At 38.7% G+C, this 19,404-nt stretch overlaps 1 protein-coding gene across 4 annotated transcripts in view; it reads right to left on the bottom strand.

The window, feature by feature from the left end:
• The window catches only part of RPGR (retinitis pigmentosa GTPase regulator), a 147,995-nt gene that overhangs the window by 88,281 nt on the left and 40,310 nt on the right, over positions 1-19,404 (bottom strand). For 2 of the 4 annotated variants that reach the window (XM_082717893.1, XM_082717894.1), the window contains exons 15-17: positions 16,154-16,267; positions 14,677-14,734; positions 13,325-13,419 (exon numbers count right to left, since the gene is read on the bottom strand). In XM_082717893.1, coding sequence (XP_082574019.1) covers positions 13,325-13,419; positions 14,677-14,734; positions 16,154-16,267 — 267 coding nt within the window. Of the gene's footprint in view, positions 1-4,606; positions 5,270-10,714; positions 10,891-13,324; positions 13,420-14,676; positions 14,735-16,153; positions 16,268-19,404 lie in introns of those variants that run through there. The other 2 variants (XM_082717891.1, XM_082717892.1) reach the window with 2 other exon arrangements.

The following is a 19,404-nucleotide window of genomic DNA, read 5'->3' as shown; positions in this document are numbered from 1 at the left end:
TCACTTCACTGCATTCAATATGGTTCCACTCCCTCATGCCCCCAACTCCCCATACTCGAGAAGGCCTAAAGTACATAGGTGTGCAACAAAAAAATGATGTTAGTAGAATGATCAGGTCACTCTTCCAGTTAATGCTTTAGCTCTCATTTGCTGCTTAAAATCTGATATCAAACTAGGGAAGATTACAGTTCAGATAAATCCAGGGCCTAATTAATTCTTTTAACATATTTTCCATGTGGACAAATTTCTCTTGCCAAAACACTGTCCTCTGTTTAGAAGAGAGGCTGCAAATTGCTTCTTGTGGGCCAAATTCGGCCTACAGCTCTGGCTTGGCTACCCCTAACTTATACACGCTCATGCATGGACATACATGCACACTGAGTTGTCCAGATTAAAAACCCAGATTGCCACCTTCTTTTTAAGATGCTGAGGATCTGGGAGTGCTGGGCCCAGCCTTGAGAGACAGTGGTTAGCCGCTGGAACAGAGTGGCAGAAGCCCCAATACGCATTCCGGGTTAGCCTTTGAAAATACCTCAGTAACACAATCCCTGGTTTAAGTGCATTGTTTGTTTAATTCGATAAAATATCCCCTTCGCTCCTGAGACGAAGACTTCCTAACCTTCTGATTTGTCTCCTCTTTTGACTTCTTCTTATTCTTATAAGGTAAAAAAGTAAACCACGTTTTAAAGTTCTGTGTAAAAAAGATACTCAAAGATTTTTAAAGAACTACTATCAGATTAAAAATCTTTAAACCATGTGTCCTGGCAAAAGGAAATTTTGAGTATGGAAATGTTTTCAGTTTCAATAGCCTCACAAAATCAGAGCAGGCAGAAAAATGCTTAACTGAAAGTCAGAAGCATGATAAAGAAATCAGTCTAGCTCTCTCCCCAAATAATTACTCCGAGTTTCATCTCTGATTCCACTGCCACTTGGGTCCCTGACAGTAGAAGCCTGTGACAGTGGCTTGGGCTTCATTGTTGTTGCCAGCCCTGATGATTTTAAAACTGTTTGGCCTAATTTTCCCCTTTTGGATGCTCCGGGTGGTGTTCGCTACTCCTGCTGGAAGAGATTCTCTTCTGCTCATGGAAAGACTTTCTTTTCCCTCTACAGATTTATAATAGCCTATGGGTAGAATTATACTGCAATACACCATATGGGAAATACGTTAAAAAACTGAGTTCAGGCTTACAGTAAATGTGTACAAATTTCTAAGAAACAAATCCTTATCCAAACTCTACAATTGCACATGTGATCACTTATTTGATAATCATTTGACATTGACCATGTGCCCACTGGGTCTGGGACCCTGGGAAAAATAACCCCGCTACAATTCCCGCTTTGATGAAAGAAATTTCAACATCACAAAATATCTCCACTGAAGATACTTTGTCATTGAAGAGCCAGGATTTAGCAAGAGCCGTTCCAGTTTAGGAACTGTATTCTTCCATAGTAAGAATACAAGAGAGGAGAGACCATAAACAGTTGAGGATTTTTTGTGGGATCAGTAGCTCTGAAACTAACATGCTACTGTGGGTTGAAAGGTCTCCTGGAAAAGACACTGAAGACCTAAGTCCCAGGACCTCAGAATGTGATATTATTTGGAAACAGAGTCTCCAAGGAAGTAATCAAATTAAAATAAGGTCATTACAGTGAGTTCTACACTACTCTCCTTGTAAAAAAGCGAAATCTGGAAACAGAGATAGACATGCGCAGAAGACAATGTGAAGACACTGAAGAAGGCCATGTGAGGACCAAGGACTGGAGTGACGTATCTACAAGACATAGAACGTCTGAGGTGACCAGAAGTTAGGAGAAAGGGAACGTGTCCCGCAAACACCTTAATTTCAGATATCTGGCCTCCAGAGCTCCGAGACAATATATTTCCATGGTTTTAAGCTCCCCAGTTTATGGTACTTTGTTACAGAAGCCCTAGGAAAATAACACAAGCACCTTTTCAGAACTGGAGGGCCTTAGTGCCTACCAATTTTTTCCTTTTTCTTTAATGTTTTGACATGGATTTGCATGCTGTTTTAGGATACCTTAAAAATTCTACCTCTACGAACTTTTTCTAAATTAATATTCATTTAACGCTTGGTCCATAGTAATCTGAACATTGTCAATGACCCCCTAATGTTCAAGTCAACAGATTCTATTTTCAGGTCCCCCAAAAGGTCAGTAAAAATGGCCAGAGGAAATTTATATAAAGGAGAGGGGATTTCATGGAAAAGATCATGAAGTTGAATAGTTTGGGGATTAAGACATATCATTTCATTTTCTAATAAAGCTAAGGTTATTGGTAAATATGATTCCTTTTATTTTTGAAGCTAGCCTAAATTGATCATTCTATTCCATTCTATCAGTGATCTTTCCTGGCTTCTTTCTAAGAGTTCTCAAATATGTGAGCTTTGCTTTCTGTTTAAGTTTAGTGCCCACTAATCTCCTTTCCATCCAGTTAGGAAACCTGGGCTCGTAAGTTGCCCTAAGAGCTCCACTGACAATGCAGTCATTTTTCCATTTGCTTCCTTGTACTCCCCTGGAACCAGGACTCTGGTCTTGGTTTCTGGCATGATATCTGGCACATAGGAACTGCTCGGTTAGTATTTCTTAAAAGTAAAAGCCAGATATGAAGCCATGTTTAAGCAACAAATATAACACAAACATTTACAGTCCACGGGCAGACAACTGGTAGAGTGTTTTCATGCAGTTTTTCAAAAAGCATTTACTCGTACCACTGAAACTGACTCTTGGTGTTGATAATCTCTACCAACTCCTTTTTACAAATCTGAACTGTTTTGAGGCCTCTGAGAAAGCAGGGGTACCCTGTCTGCTGGTTATGCTGGTCTCACGCCCACCTCTTCCAAGTGCTCTGACTCAACCCTTTCTTTGGTCTGTAACCTGTCCCATTCTTTTCAGTCATCAGCCAAACATCTGGTATGGTGGGTAGGCTCTAAGATGGTGCCCACGACCTCTGCCTCCTGGTCTTCATTCCGCCATTCTGAGTATGAGTAGACCCTATGACTTGCTTCTAACCAACAGAACGTGTCAAAGGGGACAAGACACCACTTCAATGATTATGTTACCTAAGACTGTGACCCCTGTCTTGCTAGCAACCTCTATTAACTCTCTTCCTGGCTCTGATGGAGGAAGCCGCCATACCGAAAGGCCTTTTGTCAGAGTAAGAGTGTTGTTAGTTCCTATCACTACATAACAAATTACCGTAAACTTAGTGGATTAAAACTACATATATTTATTATTTCGTAATTTTCATGGGTCAGGAGCCTGGGCAGTGCTGAGCTATGTCCTCTGCTCAGGACCCCACCCCACAAGGCTGCAGTCCAGATGTCAGCCAGGGTTCTGGTTTATTCTGAAGCTTGGGCTCCTCTTCCAGCCTCATGGGTTATTTGCAGAATTCAGTGCCCTGCAGTTAGAGGACAGAGGCTCTCACGGCCTAGAGGCTTCCCACCCTTCCCTGGTACACAGCCCTCTCGGTAATAGAGCAGTTTGCGTCTTCAAAGCCGACAGGAAAGCATCGCGGCTACTTTGAATTGCTCTGACTTCTTCCATGTCTGACCTCTAGAGAGTTTCTGAAAGGGCTCACTTGATTAGGTCAGACCCATCTAGGATTATTTCCCTTTTGCTTGAAGTTAACTGATTAGGAATTTTAATTACATCTGCAAAACACCTCAGCTTTCCCATATAATGGAACCTAAGCAATGGAAAGGTATTTCATCGTCTTCACTGTTCCTGCCCACACTCAAGGGGAACGGAGGATTCCGGGCCAGCGCACCCGCTGACGGAAACCGTGGGGGCCATCTTAGAATTTTACCTACCACAACTGGCATGTCTTAGTGCTATATGTGAGCTTTATTGCCACTTGGCTCTTCTAGTTTACATTTTTGTGAAGTATTTTTTTGGCGATACTGTACTAGTGAGTGCTATAGTGGCAATAGCAAAATTGAATTCCCCTATATGTAATATTTACACAGAAAACTATTCTGTAAGATCTCAAGATCATGTCTACTCTAGACTAACACCCTTTTGCGTGAAACACAAGAATGGAGCTTCTTTTCCTGTCTTCCAGTGGGGCAATGGTCACTACGATTAAAGGATAAAATGTGTTCGTCAGGAGCCAGAATGGTGAAAGCGAAGGTGGTTTGCTCCACCGGATTGAGTAGTATCAGTGAGCACAGGACAGCAATGTTTCTGTCCGAGGAGACATAACCGCTTTACCCTTCTCCTTCCCTGTGGCAGAGCACTGCGTGCTGGAGCCCACCTTGCTACAGACAGCTGGAGCCAGTCAGCCTGGCTGTGTGTGGTGGTACTACGGTGGCGAGCTACGGCAGGTGAAACACTCCAGATCACAGCACAGAATCTGCCGTTTCTGTGCCATGCCGCCTCCCTAAAGAAGAGTGGGAGGCAAAGAAATTTTGACACTTTCTCTGTGAAGCTGTACTGTTTACACAGTGGCCCTGATATCTTCTTTACTCAGAGGCAAATGAAGTTTGTGTCTCACAATATTTTAACCATAAACAGATTTTTTCGGCCCCCATTTTGTCAACTGATGGGAGGATTCCAAGTACCTCTACATTTTATTCATACTCATACATTTAAACAGTGGAAACGACCAGATATAGTTTATTAAAATATGTTCATTGAAACAATTTTGACTCGGTTTTTAAAAATTGCAAATACATTAAAAACTGTTACAGTGTCATAAGATTGTAAATATTGCCTTATGAAATTATAAAGAATTTGTTTAGCAAAAACTATGAGATATTTTAATTTAAACTTCACATATAAAAATATATGTTCTTTTGCAACACTGAACAGTTAAGGCCACAACACTTGAAGGAGAGTTTCAGATACACATATTTTGAAATTGCTTGTCAAAAATATTAGCATAAATAAATATCAAAACTGGTCGTAACAGTCAAACCAAATAAAACATATTATTAAACTAACATCTTTAAAAGTTTGTTATCAGAAACTTTCCTTCAGAAGTCATAATGTTTTTCAAGTATAAATTACAATGTGCTTGGTGACCACGGAAACAGATATATATTTATAGTATTGTACAAGATTTTGACCTTCTCTCCATATTTGGGGGTGAAGTATCCTGATGATTTTGCCCCATGTGGTTCTGGTTGGCATCTTTCTTACTGCTTTTAAAAGCTATTTGATCTCCTATTGGTTTTATCTCTGGGAGTGGCTCATTATTACTCTGCATACTTTTTTGACTCGTCAATGACATCCTTTTAAAGAGGAAAATCTAGAAAAAAACCCACACACACAAAGAATTCATTTCAGTAAGTGAATAGTCACTTAATAGTATTTTAGGGGGTATAATTTTCGACTAGTATTAACATTATTTCATCACATCTTTATGGGGCACCATGTGTACAAAGGTACATTCTCAGTGTCCATCGGCCTCTTCTTTTACCAACGGCAATCATGACTCCTCCCTGAATTAAGACCTTTCAGGGTTTAACGTTCATCATCTGTGCCTTGGTAATACATTATCATTTTTCTTCAAAGAGAAAATTCAGTATTTCACTTTGTTGTGTTGTTAAAGAGGACAAAGACGAAAACTAGGATGTTCTGGAGGGGGAGAGACCCTCCATTCCCATAGATCAGAACTTTCGGCAAAATGTTAGCGCTGCCAAATGATGGCTTTGGGAGCCCCCAAGGGTCTGGAGGCAGGTGAATATATGGATCTGTTGCTCAGGAGAGGCCAGGGCTATAAATGGGCAGACAGCAGCCAGACAGAGGAAAGCAGACGTCATAACCCACAGAGTGCAGGCAGGCAGAAAGGAGAACAGAAGGAGAGAAACTAAAGAGCCAAGTGTGAGATGCAGTCAGAAGAGGAGGAGCCAAGTACTGGAGACAGAACTTTGTGGAAACGAGCTCAGGAAAGAGGTACCTCAGAACTGAAGGAGGAAAGTGTATCAAGAAGGGAGTGCCAAATACGGCACATAGAGGAGAAACTGGGGAAGCTGATGATGGAAAAGAGCCCCATGGGATTTAAGCCTTTTGAGGATGTAGCCAGAGAAAATAAGATCCCTGAAGAGTGACAACATACATACAAGTTTTGACAAGATGCCAAAAACAAACAAACAAACAAAAAACCAGGTGAGGACTTGACTCCTTTGGAAACCAAAATGATGTGAATAATAGCTAGCCTTTAGTCTTAAAGAATGGAGGAACTTAAGTGAAAAGTGGCGACCTGAAAAATCGGAGGCTAGAGAAAGGGTCTGTGGGCTAAAATGGGGGAACTCCTGCTTTGTTTCTGCTGTTGTGGAGGAATCCATATCTTGAAAAATTCCGCTACTACAAAATACCAAGAAATGCTCAGTAAGTACAAAAACACTATTTTATAATGTGTAAGTAAGTTCACAAAAACAAAATGAAGGGAAATAAATCCCTGTGGGCAAAAAAAAAAGTAGGGAACAGGTAACCTCAGAGGTGAGGGAGCAATGGAATGACATTTATTGATCTCACAACTTAGACTCATTTTGTTAATGTATATTTATTTGTTTTTTTAAAAAAGATTTTATTTATTTGATAGAGAGAGATCACAAGTAGGCAGAGAAGCAGGCAGAGGGGCGGTGGGGGGGGGGGGTGTTGAAGCAGGTTCCCGGCTGAGCAGATAATGTGGGGCTCGATCCCAGGACCCTGAGATCATGACCTGAGCCGAAGGCAGGGGCTTAACCCACTGAGCCACCCAGGTGCCCTGTTAATGCATATTTAATCTCACAAAATAGAGAGGCTTGGAACTGAGACCCTTCCACAAAGTGGGGACCTCGAAGAACTATGCCCTTAATGTAAGTTCATCTACAAACACTGGGAGATGATAAAATAACATGCTCTCCTGGTCTAGACTTTGAGTGAAGGATAACCACATTTTCCTAGTGGAAGGTTGGGGTTCCCATTTACTTTACCGGTGTAGGTGGGAAAGCCCTAACTGAGAAATTAACTGAAAGTGGTCCTGGAATGGTAACACCCAGAGAAGCTAATAGAGGCTAATACAAATTCTCTACAGATGGATTTGCCTTAATGTAAGCCTTAAAGGAGTTCCACAAAAATCCAAGTTGAACATGAACTCACAATCCAAATTTCAAAACACATAAGGAAACAAGAGAGTACTAGCAAGTCAACCAGAGCAACAAACAGATTTTGATTCCTAAGGGATGTCTGACATTGAAGTAACTAAATATACAATATAAAATAAGTATGCTTAACTATTTAAAGAACCAGAATAAAAAAACATGAGCACAAAAAAATAGTTTTTAAATGATTGATTTGAAAAAGAATCAAAATAAAATTACATGTGAAAAATATAAACACAATAGGTAGGTTGAAAAGATTAGTCTCAGCTGTAAAGAAACTATGGAATCAAAGAGCTCTGAAGTATGAGAGCTCTGAAATCCCCCAATTACTTAGACAAGGACACCAGGAAAGTAACATTAAAAGACACAGATAAAAGAATGAAAAGTTTTGTGTCAGAATTCCAAAGAGAAGAGAGGAAATATTCAAATTATAATGGATGAGAATTTTCTTAAACTGATAAATGACATGAATCCTCAGATTCAAAAGTCATAATGAATTAGAAGAAGGTTAAAGCAAAAAATTCCCACCTTGGCATCTCATAGTGAACCGAAGTACATCAAAATAAACTAAAAAAAAAAAAAAACAAAACCAGTGAGGGAGAAAGGATAGATTATATATAAAGTTATCAGCAATTATACTAAAGCAAATTTCTTAATAGGAACAATGGGAGCATATATCAAAAGAAAGTATTTGCCAACCAGCCATATGATCATTCATTTGCAAGTAAACAGAAACTTATAAAGTTAACTATAAGAAGAAATCTATGACAGGAACTTCCAAAGGATTTCTTCAGGGAGAAGAAAAAGGATCCCAAGAAGGATACCTGAGATGTAAAACAGAATGGTGAGTAAGAAAGTGGTATAACAAATAATAGTAACATTTGATTGGTGAGGCTAAAAAATTAAAATACTAGATAAAATAACATGTAAAATGGGAAGGAAGGAGTGATAGGAGAGAAAACTCTTCTAAGATCTTGGTATTATTTGGGGAAAAGACAGGAGCATTAACTAGCTTTAGATTTAAGGTACATATATTAAAAATATTTAAAGACAAAATCTAGCTTATAGGCCATTTACAAGAGACTCATCTAAAACACAAGTAAAAGAATGAAAAAGAGTATCAAAGTGCTAGTCAAAGGAATGCTAGTACAGCTCTATTAATAACAGATAAACTTTGGCATTTTTTTAAAGATAAGGAAGAATACAAATAGTAAAGATGACAGACTTAAATATAACTGCATTAATAATCAGATTAAATGTAAATGGGCTAAATGCTCCAATTAAAAGGCAGAGATTTTCAGGAAATCAAATGCATTTCAAATATAAAATCACAAATGAGTTAAAAGTAAAAGGATTAATAAAGATACAACATGATAACTCTAATCAAAAGAAAGCTAGAGTGGCTATGTAATATCAGACCAACCAGATTTCAGAGCAAATATTATCAGGGATAAAGAAGTCCTTTCATGATAAAGGGGTCAATTAATTAAGAGAATATAACAATCCTAAATGTTCTAGAACCTAATAATAAGAGCTTTAAAATACATGAAGCAAAAACTAATAGAAGTGCAAGAAGAAATAGATAAATCCACAGTGGTATTTAGGGATTTAAATGCCCCTTCCTCAATAATAGATATTACAAGTAGACAGAAAATCAGGAAGGATAGGAAATACTTAACACTATCCACCAACTTGAAGTAACTACATTGATAAGACAATCCACCCAACAACAGCATGCTTCTCAACCTACTCAAGTGCACATGTAATACTAACCAAGACAGCCTGATTCTGGGTCATAAAACTGATCTCAAAAAATTTAAAAGGACTCAAGTCATACTAAGTATGTTCTCTAATCACAATGTAATTAAATTAGAAATTAGTATCAGAAACCTCAATGGAAAATAACCAAATATGTTGAAATTAAGTAACCCATGACTCAAAGAAGTAGTGAAAAAATATTTTGAACCGAATGAAAATGAAAACAATATATTCAAGTACTTCAGAGAAAATTTATAGCACAAAAAGCCTCCTTAAGAAATAAGAAAAGTCTCAAATCAGTGACCTCAACTTCCATATTAAGAAACCAGAAAAAGAAGAGCAAATCAACCCAAAGAAAGTAGAAGAAAAGAAAATATAAAGATTAGAGTGTACATAAAACATAAAACAATACAGAAAAGTAAATGAAACCAAAAACTAGTTCTTTGGAAAGATCAATAAAATTGACAAACTTCTAATTACAGAATAAAAAAACAGAAGACATAAAAAAATCTGACAAAATCTGTGTAAGACTTGTACACTAAAAACTATAAAACACTGTGAAGAAAAATATAAAACATCCATAGATGGATATAAAACATCCATAGATGGGGAAGTATTTTCATGAGTTAGGAGACTTAATATTGTTAAGATCTTAACTCTTCTCAAATCCATCTGTAGGTTCCAAGCCATCCCAATCAACATCCCAGCAGGCATTTTTTCTCCGGTAATTGACAAACTGATCCTAAAATTTCATATGGAAATGCAAAGGGCCTAGAAGAGCCAAAATGAGTTTGAAAAAAAACAAAGGTGAAGGAGTAACACTTCCTGATTTCAAGACTTATTATGAAGCTACAGTAATCAAGACAGTATGGGACTGGCACAAGATAAACAGATCAAAGAAACAGAATTCAGACTCCAGAAATGTGCCCACACATGGAAAAGTTAATTGATATCTGTGAGGACAATTCAGTAGAAAAAAGATAATCTTTTTTCAACACATAGTGCTAGAATGATCAGATGCCCATAAGTTGGAAAAAAACAGAACTTTAATTCATACCATCACCATATAAAAAATTGACTCAGAATAGTACTCAGCAAGAGAAAGGAATGAACTATTGATACATGTGTGGATGGATTTCAAAACAATAAAGCTGAACTAAGGAAGCCAAACAAGTACATAGTATAGGATTTCATTTCTTTTTTTAAAAAATTTATTTATTTGATAGACAGAGATCACAAGTAGGCAGGCAGAGAGGGGGAAGTAGGCTCCCCGCTGAGCAGAGAGCCCGATGTGGGACTCGATCCCAGGACCCTGGGATCATGACCTGAGCCGAAGGCAGCAGCTCAACCCACTGAGCCACCCAGGCGCCCCTAGAATTTCATTTCTATAAAAATCTAGAACTTACAAAACAATGTACAATGATAGAAGGAAGATCAGTGGTTTGGATAGACAGGGATCACAAAGAGGCACAAAGAACCCTCTGCCAATAACAGCACCAGTTTTCTGATTTCATAGGTGTATGCACATGTCAAAAGTAATCCAATTATATACTTTAAGTATGTGTCATCTAGCATATGTCAATTATACCTCAATACAGCTCTTTTTTAAAAGCAGGGGAGTCATTATTGGGTGACCTGAGAGAGACTGTCTCAGTTTTTAAGCTTTGGAAAAAACAGACAATGACAGGAGACCACAGGTATAATCTACCTCCAATTTTCCTCACAACATAGAGTCTGGCTAACTGTGTACTTGAAGTGAGCATGCTCATTTGTAACTTGCAATGGGGAACAAAGCATACCATCAGAGAAAAGGCAGTAACTAGGAAAGGCAAGAATTCACAAGCATACTTTTTTGGTGGAGATACTCTCATCTCCGCGTCTTTTATTTGTGGTAGTGACAGTGAACAGGAAATCTATTGACTGAACTGGCATTGGAACTACCCAGGGGATCTGCCATGTTGCAGCTAGTTTCTGAGGGAAGGCTCTCGAACTTTAACCTCTGTATCTGCAGTCTCTGGCCTTGTGCCTGGCACATTAAGAGATAACCAATTAGTATATGCTAAATAAATACACAAATAAACTACCTCTATAACATAAAGAAATTATTTTTAATAGCTGAAAAGTTTACTACCCTTTTTATTAGCTACCTTAGGTGGAAATGAAGCCAATAACACATTAACACAATTTTCTTAGTGGCTAACTGTGGATCCAAATAACCGGCAGTGGCTACAGTGGAGAAAAGTAGTATCTGGGAATTTTTAGATACAACATTCACCTACTAAAAGATCTCTGCCATCAGTTAAGATCATAGGTCCTAACCTGCCGATCTGAAACATCTAAAATCACCAAAACAAAACTCAGAGGTGAATTCTGTTCTGTAGCTGCCAAGAGTACAGTTCCTTCTTTTCCTTTTTTGGATTATCTTTGCAATGTCTGTCTAAATATTCTTTTGATATGAGTCAATGCATCTTTTACTTTCCAAGCTTTAAAAGGTTTTGATTTGTTTGGCTTAGATGGTATAAAAAGGTTAGAGACACTCTAGATTTAAAAAGGTCATGTGGAATTGACTAAAAGAAAATCTCACCTAAACCATCTATGTCCTTTTTAAAATATGTAGAATAACAGTATATTCTTTAAGTAGAAATACATTTGTTGTTACTTGACTTTTTAAATATGATTTTCATTACTTTTTATTTCTTTTAACCAAGGACATGTACATTTACTGAAGTATATTCTTCCATTATGTATCAATGAGAATTTGAGCAGAATCCCAGTTAAAGATTACATCCTTGAGCCTGGCGCCTGCAGCCCACTGTCCGCTGGCCTGACCTCCCATCTGTCCCGCCCACTTGTGCCAGTGCTCAGGCCCGCTGCCTGGCCTGCTCAGGAGCAGGCCACTCCGCCTCCCACATGGCATTTCTCCCCTGGCTCCGCCCCCTCTCCTAGTCTTGTGTATCCAAATCTTCCCACTGGTGGGCAATGCCATGCTGAAGACTGGACAGCCTGAAAAAGTCCCGAAACTCAATCGTATATTCTAGAACACAGGTTTTCATTTGGTCTGAGATGTGTTTCGAATATTTTCTTCTGATGCTTCACTTCACTTTTCCTCCTAGGTTCTTCTCTCTCCTGACTCCTTTACTTTTCATCTCTCTCCCTCAAATCTGACTTTCTTTTCCAGAGTCTTTCCCTAAGCTCTTATAATTGGAAAAAAGTCTTCACAGGATCACTATGTAGTAGAGTATCTGTTAAATGTTCCTTTCTACTAGACAGAGAATGTTCCTAACACTTCACGACACACATTAAAATTCTAAGGAGAGTAATTCTGAGAGTATCCTTTGAGCCAGGTCACAGCTATCTCTAAATATAAGGCAATTTTTATACAGTAAGAATACTCACAAAGTAATTTTTAGTAAAAGATAAACAATAACCCGGGACCTGTACCAAAATTTTAGCTTGAAAACGTCTGTGGCAAGAGACAGGCTGTTTACTACTCTAAGGGCTGCTCCTGGTTTTACCCTCCTCCTCACCTCTTTCTTACCTCCTTACGTTTTATAGTTCGTTATCAACCAAAAGTATTTCCTAGGCATTTACCATGTCCCGTGTACCAGGGACTGTGCTACATGCTAAGGATCCATTGGAAAGCAAAACAGAAAATGGTTTCTGGCCCACAGAGCGGAAGGCCAGTGGAGAGAGAGCGAGTCATAAAGCAAATAAATGTACACTTCACTGTGAAATTGCCAATTACGATAAATACAAAGAATGATGAGAAAAGGGGATTACGTGAGAGAACAGTAATGGGACATAATTTATCGAAATGCGGCTGGTCACAGACGTCCTCTATGTAGAAATAACTACTTGAAGCCCAAACCCAAAGGCCAAACAGGAATTAATAAGGCCTTTCATGGATCTTTTCTTCCACATTTCCTCCGAACGCTTCTACCTGCAAATGTGCTCTCATGATTACAGAAAGTTCTCTGGCCAGTGGAAAGAGTAACTTTCAAGAAGAAGAACCATATCTCTCAGACTATTAACTCCAAAACAGGTATTCGGCAGGAGAGGCTGACGTAGCCTGTGGTCACATTTCCTAAGCATGAACATCCTTATTTTTTGCATTTATCCTATTTCTTGGTTTTGCCTTACTTTCTTCTAGACTCTCATAATGATTACACTCATAATTTAAGCAAGAAAGTTCTTTTGTGTATCTTTTCCTGTAAGCTGACTCTCTATGAATGGGATCATTGAAAGAAACGTGTTATTAAACTTTGGCAGGGTCACCTGACTCCATCTAAAACCCAGCAAATAAACAGCTACGTTAAAACACGAAACAACACTTGAAGTTCGTCACATGTTCTGGAGCCATAAAAGCTCATATTAAGGAGTTAAATTATGTGGATCACTATATAAAAGGTAAAAGGAGCAATTCAATACTTAACACCAAATGAAAAATAAATTTCACTCACCTTCTTTGATTTTTTGATGTCTTTACTTGGTGTTGTTGATTCACTGTCTTCCAGGACTTCAGAAGATCTGCTCTTTGCACGATCATGCATGTTTCCTACAATAGAATATATTTAGAATTATGTTTTCCTAAGTAATGAGAAAAAGAAAAGTCCTGATGCCTTCAGTGCAACTCTATCAAGCCTGACTTAGGGGGATTACTAAAGAGAGTGTACCACTACCACTGGAGCAGTAGACAAGGTCTATATGGCCTACTTCCTAGAAGGTTGAGTTAAGGCAAAAAGCCCAGAATGACCTGACCAAAGTTGGAGATGTTTGCATGACCAGTACCCAAATTTATAGCTACAAAGCTAACAGTGAGAGTTAGGAAAGACTTCCATAAAATAGAAATTACTCTTTTTAGTTAACCTAGTTATAATTAAATTCTTTGTACTCATATGGACATGGTGTTTCAAATCGACCCAGTTATATAGCTGAATAATCACCTTTAAAGTATACTCATGAAGCATATGCATTCTTATAATTTTATATTATCAACTACTTAAATCTTACTTTTAATTAGTTGCTAATAATACATACAATATTTTAACATTTTGCTTCAAATATTCTAAAACGTACTACTCTGCTGAAGTTAGAAGGAAAAAAGTTTGAAGGAACTACTCTTCCTCCTGCCCAAGTTCAGATCAGATATCCACTACTATGAATGGTCATTTTTAATGACACAGCAAAAAGCACACTTTGATGTGATGGTGTGGAAACATAATATAAGGGTTGCACAATAAAACCCAGATGATTTGGCTGTAGAAAATGTAGGTCTCAAGGGTAATCACTGTCCCCTCAATTCTGTGGCAGCTGTTCTCTGACACCAACAGGAAGGCCTGGGAAAGGACCTGCCTTAAATGTCCATGACAAGATGAAAGACCCAAGTCTGAGCCCTGGGGGAAATAATGGGCTGGCCAGCCGTGGCTCCAGGCCAGCCTGGTCTTTAGCAACGGGGTCTGGCAGTGCCTACCAGAGATATAAATTAAGATGTGGAACAACAGCCCAACTTAATACTACTGGTTGAAAAGTGTAAAAAAAAAAAAAAAAAAAGGTAGTGAAAAGGCTGTCCTGAACCACTTAACACTGATATGTGAGTCGCCGTGAGTGACGATTAATGAGAACAAGTACACCTGGGTCACGTATTTCATTGCTTGCTATGAGGCTCATGTGTAAAAAGCAAGAAATAAAATACACATGTGTAAGCTCTAATGCCTCAACCACTGCACATGTGTGCACATGTATGTATACATATGCATGCATGCATGTGTGTATGTTAAGGTAGCTGGCCTTTTGAAGTCAAATGTGTTCACACCTTTTGGATTTTCATTGTATTCACAAATAGCCCGTTCTTCATGGTTGGTTTTCTTGTCCTATAAATGATAAAGAAGCAATATAATAAAAAACATAATTGTGATGGGCTGGAAAACATCATCTAGGTTTTAGGCAAGGGCTCTCGAGTTAGCTTCTAGCTAACAACATAAACATGAGACAACTGCCTCATTTTGCTGGGCTTTTGCCTCAGATGCTAACTGATTGCTAACGTCCCTTCTAGTTTCAAGTTTTTTGATTCCAAAAAGTTGAATGATTCAAGAATTCTACTCAAAGAAGATTCAGGAACATTAGCTGGTATATGAATTGGCTCGCGAACTGGAGATTCGGTTATTCTATGTTAAAGAATTTCAGGGACCACCCAAAACTGGAACTCATAAATATTCCTTATATATCTTTCCCTCCCTCTGAAAGAAAACAGTAACTGCTAGAAGCTTTTTTCCCCCCTTCAGTGTGAGGAAGGAGTCTTGAGAAAGGAATTAAGGAAGAAAATGACCTCGACAGCACAGCCCCATTTTGTAAATGAAAAATACATGCACATGAAACAACACAGGTTTACAAGTACACATTCAAATAAAAGGACGAGCATGTTTCAGCGGTTGTCTGTGTTATGGAAAAGGAGAACTAAAAGGGAATCAATTTAAATAAGGAGGACCTGCACAGACCAAAGATGCGAGTAATTCATCAACAAGAAGGTATGATTAACTCAGTACTCTGTGCAAGAGGTACAAAAAGTGAAAATGGAAACAAATTGACATGGCGTCATTCAGTTTGGGTTTCCGAATTCCCTACCTGTGAAATTAACCCAGAGCAGCATTAGCAAATGAATGATTTCAAACCTACCAACTGTCTCCTAGCAGTGTCCCTCTTGGACAAAACTGCCAGATGGAAGAGATGTTTCGGCCATTCCTAGCGCCACTTTTAGGATGACTTCCTTCAGTTACAGCTCCTCCTTTCCCTCCTACAATTCCTTTCTTCTGCACTGCATTTACGCAGCACTGAGCACAGCCTCAAACACTGCTGTGAACAGCTTTCAGTTGTCTACATACATGTAAATATACGCATGTATGTGTGCGCACACACGGCCCATTTCTGCCACCAGTAGAGGGCTCCTAACTTTGTAATTTCATCATTTTAAGGACCCAGTGCTGAACTTCTCGGTTAATTTCTCAACAGTATATTGTACTGACCCATATCAGTTCATTTCCACCCAAGCGGAAAACAAAATGCTACCAAGAAGTGTGGAAAGGGTGTGAGAAACAAAGTGTGCCTGATTCAAAGATCTGCTAAAGCTTTTCCTACAGCACAAGAACCAAGTTTTTCAGAGAAGTATTTCTGCTCCCAAAGGAAACTCCAGTCTGCTCTCTGCAGAAACCACGGAACCCATATGCTTGCTCTTAGGCAGGGTCTCAGGATTTAAGTGCATATCATCATACCTTTTCAATGGTGTCAATCAATACCTTTTCAACTGAGTTGTCCTTGGCTTCATCCGTTGGTATGTTCTTCTTGCCTTCCGGATAGTCATTAATTTCCTCATCCACGTCCTCGAATTCATCTTCTGAAAATTCGTGATCCTGTGTCAAAATTGATAATCAGAGAAGTAAGATTTTCTTTTTTTAAAAAGAAAAACAGATTTGATATTGTGGTCATAAATAATTTATACCATCTCAAAGAACACAGAGAATAAGAATTCAAATACTGAAAGCAAAGAAAATGCTGCATAACCTATCATGCATATCCAGTTACTATATTAAACAAGGTTTTTCGGCATGTTGATCTATTTCACCATTTTCAATGACTAGGATTCCCAAAATTCTATTAGCGTCTACTACAAGGTTAAAATGGGAAAAAATAAAACCTAAATATGCTTTCTGAGCTGTCTCAAAAGAATGCTTTTAAACTTTAGAGAAGTTAAAAAGCTTTCTACTGTAGCATTATAATATAATCATATCTATATATTACATTCATTTTCCAAAACACAGGGATTTAAAATCACTTCAGAAGTACAATTCACTGATATTCACAACAGAGAGTTAGGTATAATTACTTACATTCCAGAAAGAAGATAAAGGGGCATAGGCATTTTAAATGGTTTGCTCTTGGTTATTTAAAGCAGAGGGAGAAACAGAGGCAGAACTTAGTCTACCTGGCTCCTGTCCAACTAATCCAAAGTCTGTCTCTCTCTGGATTTGATAGAGTAAATCATGTAATACTAAGTCTAGGTGGAAAATATTAGTTATATTCTTTATTCTATACTGAGATTTTTTTTTGCAGTTTCATATTTTGGGTGGAATATTGCTTATTTTTTGTCATTAAGAGATCAGGCTCCTTATTGGACTTTTTTCTTATGCTTTTCATTTATGCACTTCACTAATGGCCCCCAAAATAGGCAAGGCAATAAGTAATTAGTGCCCCTTACGCCCCTGAAGAATGTTTTTACAAAATTCACCTCGGCCATGTTTACCTCAGACGATATACACACTTTATATTCCTTCAACACAGTAACTAGCTTCTCGTGGTCACCTTCCTAGTTGCTGTTTGGTTAAGGATGAGCTGGACACCGGAAAGAATCTTTAGTGGGTGCTTTGAAAGTAACACCTCTCATATTTAACTCACCTTTCTTCTGGCAAAAATGCCAAATGTGAGAGTTCAGGCTAGGGAGAGGATAAATATAAATGTTTATATTTCACACCTCAGTAACAGACATAAGTGGCATCCTCAGGCCAACAGCGCTAAGGGTGTGGCCCTTACAGCATTGTCACTAAGGACAAGCAATCCGGAAGGGAAGCATGGAAGCCTGGAAATTTAAGAGTTTCGGCAGTTAGGCAGCTATGCTGGGAGGGGTTGACTTAGGTTAAGCAAAGGTCACAAGGGGTACACGTGGGAGGGGAAGGCAAGAGAGGAAGACAGGGGACCAGGGTAGATAGCTGTATTGAAGGACATGCTGCACTTTCAGGTTGGATAGGGTTAACTACGAGGTAGCTACCATTCACCAGTAATTTCTAAAGCTTTCTTTTTTTTTCCTGTGTAACTTCCCCTCTAAGTGACTTACATTGTATATTATGCCTGGCCAGAAGCACATTCGAGAAGGTAAAACGATCAGAGACTACTTTGGAGGGAAATGGGAAGCAAGATTACTAGATTTAAGATTTATGGCTGATAGACAGATGTATTCATGTATATAAAACAAAGGCCAGTGGGAAAGAACAGTGTTCCCGAGACGGAGAATTTCAGACTCCGTGCATCTCTCTCCCACAGGGAGGGATCGGTGAGCTATGTTCCAGCAAAGTCCTCCTCTCTTGAAGAATTCTGCTAGTTTAGCACCTGAGTCAACTCCAATCATGCTAGTTAACGAAGATATTAATGTAACCATAGAACAATATCATGCTATTATAAAAAGGAACATGAGGTTTTATCTTATTTTAGAAATAAGCAAAACACTCATCTCTTTTTATAATGAACTGTAAATTTACTCACAACTTTATGAAAATCTGTAACAAAGAATAACTGCTGGAATGGTATCATTTTCTAAATTTGAGAAAGCTCTTAGAAAACATTTTCACTAGAAATCACATCAACTGTAGAACTTTGCACTTAAGCACATTGAGAATTAATCTACTCACATCTGGACTACGACTTTAAATCACAGTACTTACCTTCAAACCGAAACAATTTAGGAGACATTGGCAAAATACTGTTATTTTACAAAGAGAAAGGGCAAAGTTTAAATACAATCTTGTCACCAGAACTACATAAGACATTAAGTAGTCTAGAATAGTCAGCGGAAACCCATCTCGTGTTGGGGCCACAGTAACGAAGTGAACGGGCCTGGTTCTCACAAAGGGACCACTGTCTCACCGGTCAGGCACAGGACAGGTTGCTGCAGTCTTGGGTCTGCCCCAGGGCCACATTTCTTATGGGGAAATACCAAGAAACCCCGAAGTTCCTCACGATGTTTCAGGTTGCTTAAAACCACGACTACACTGCATACTTGAAAAACTAAAGGAGGTCCCAGCAGTTGGCAGAGTGGTCACCCTGGGGGGACAGGAAATGCTTTGAAGGGGAGCCCCTGGGAAGCACTTTCCCTTGATCTGGGTGTTGACTGTACAGGCATGCTCACTTTGTGGAAAATGCACTGAGCTCTACACGCATGAGAGAGGCTCTTTTCTAGATGTTACTAATCTCAGTAAAGAGTTTTAAACAAGTTTTTTAAAGGGGCTATAAAGTGTAAAATTTTGTGCTACGGTTCTCGATTTATGAGAACCATATGTACGCCATGTCGTACAGGGTAGACGGTGTTTTCCAAATAGGTTAATAAAACATTAAACTACAGCTACATAACACCAAGTAGGGAAGAGATATATTTAAAATCTCAGTTTCAAGGTTTCTTAGGACAAGAAGGGCTAACATGGAAGCTTACTTTTATACTACACTAGAGCTCACAAAGGCAGGAGGAGAGAGCAGGAAGGCATTCGGTACAAAGACCTAAGTACTGCTTTCCAAGCTTTGGACCATCAATCACGGCCTAAGAAGCGTCACCTTACAGTCTTTCTATAAAACGGGAAAGTGACACCAGCAATACCTACCTTGGAGGGTTTGTATCAAAATTAAAAAGATTATTTACAGAGAAAATAGCACAAGCAATGAGCATCTGCATATAAATATAAGTGATTTTAAGACTCCCTAGTGTACACTGAGGACCATCAAAAAC

This window comes from Mustela nivalis, assembly GCF_964662115.1.
Source record: "Mustela nivalis genome assembly, chromosome: X".
NCBI classification, from domain to species: Eukaryota; Metazoa; Chordata; class Mammalia; order Carnivora; family Mustelidae; genus Mustela; species Mustela nivalis.
This window is presented reverse-complemented; position numbering and strand designations above follow the sequence as displayed.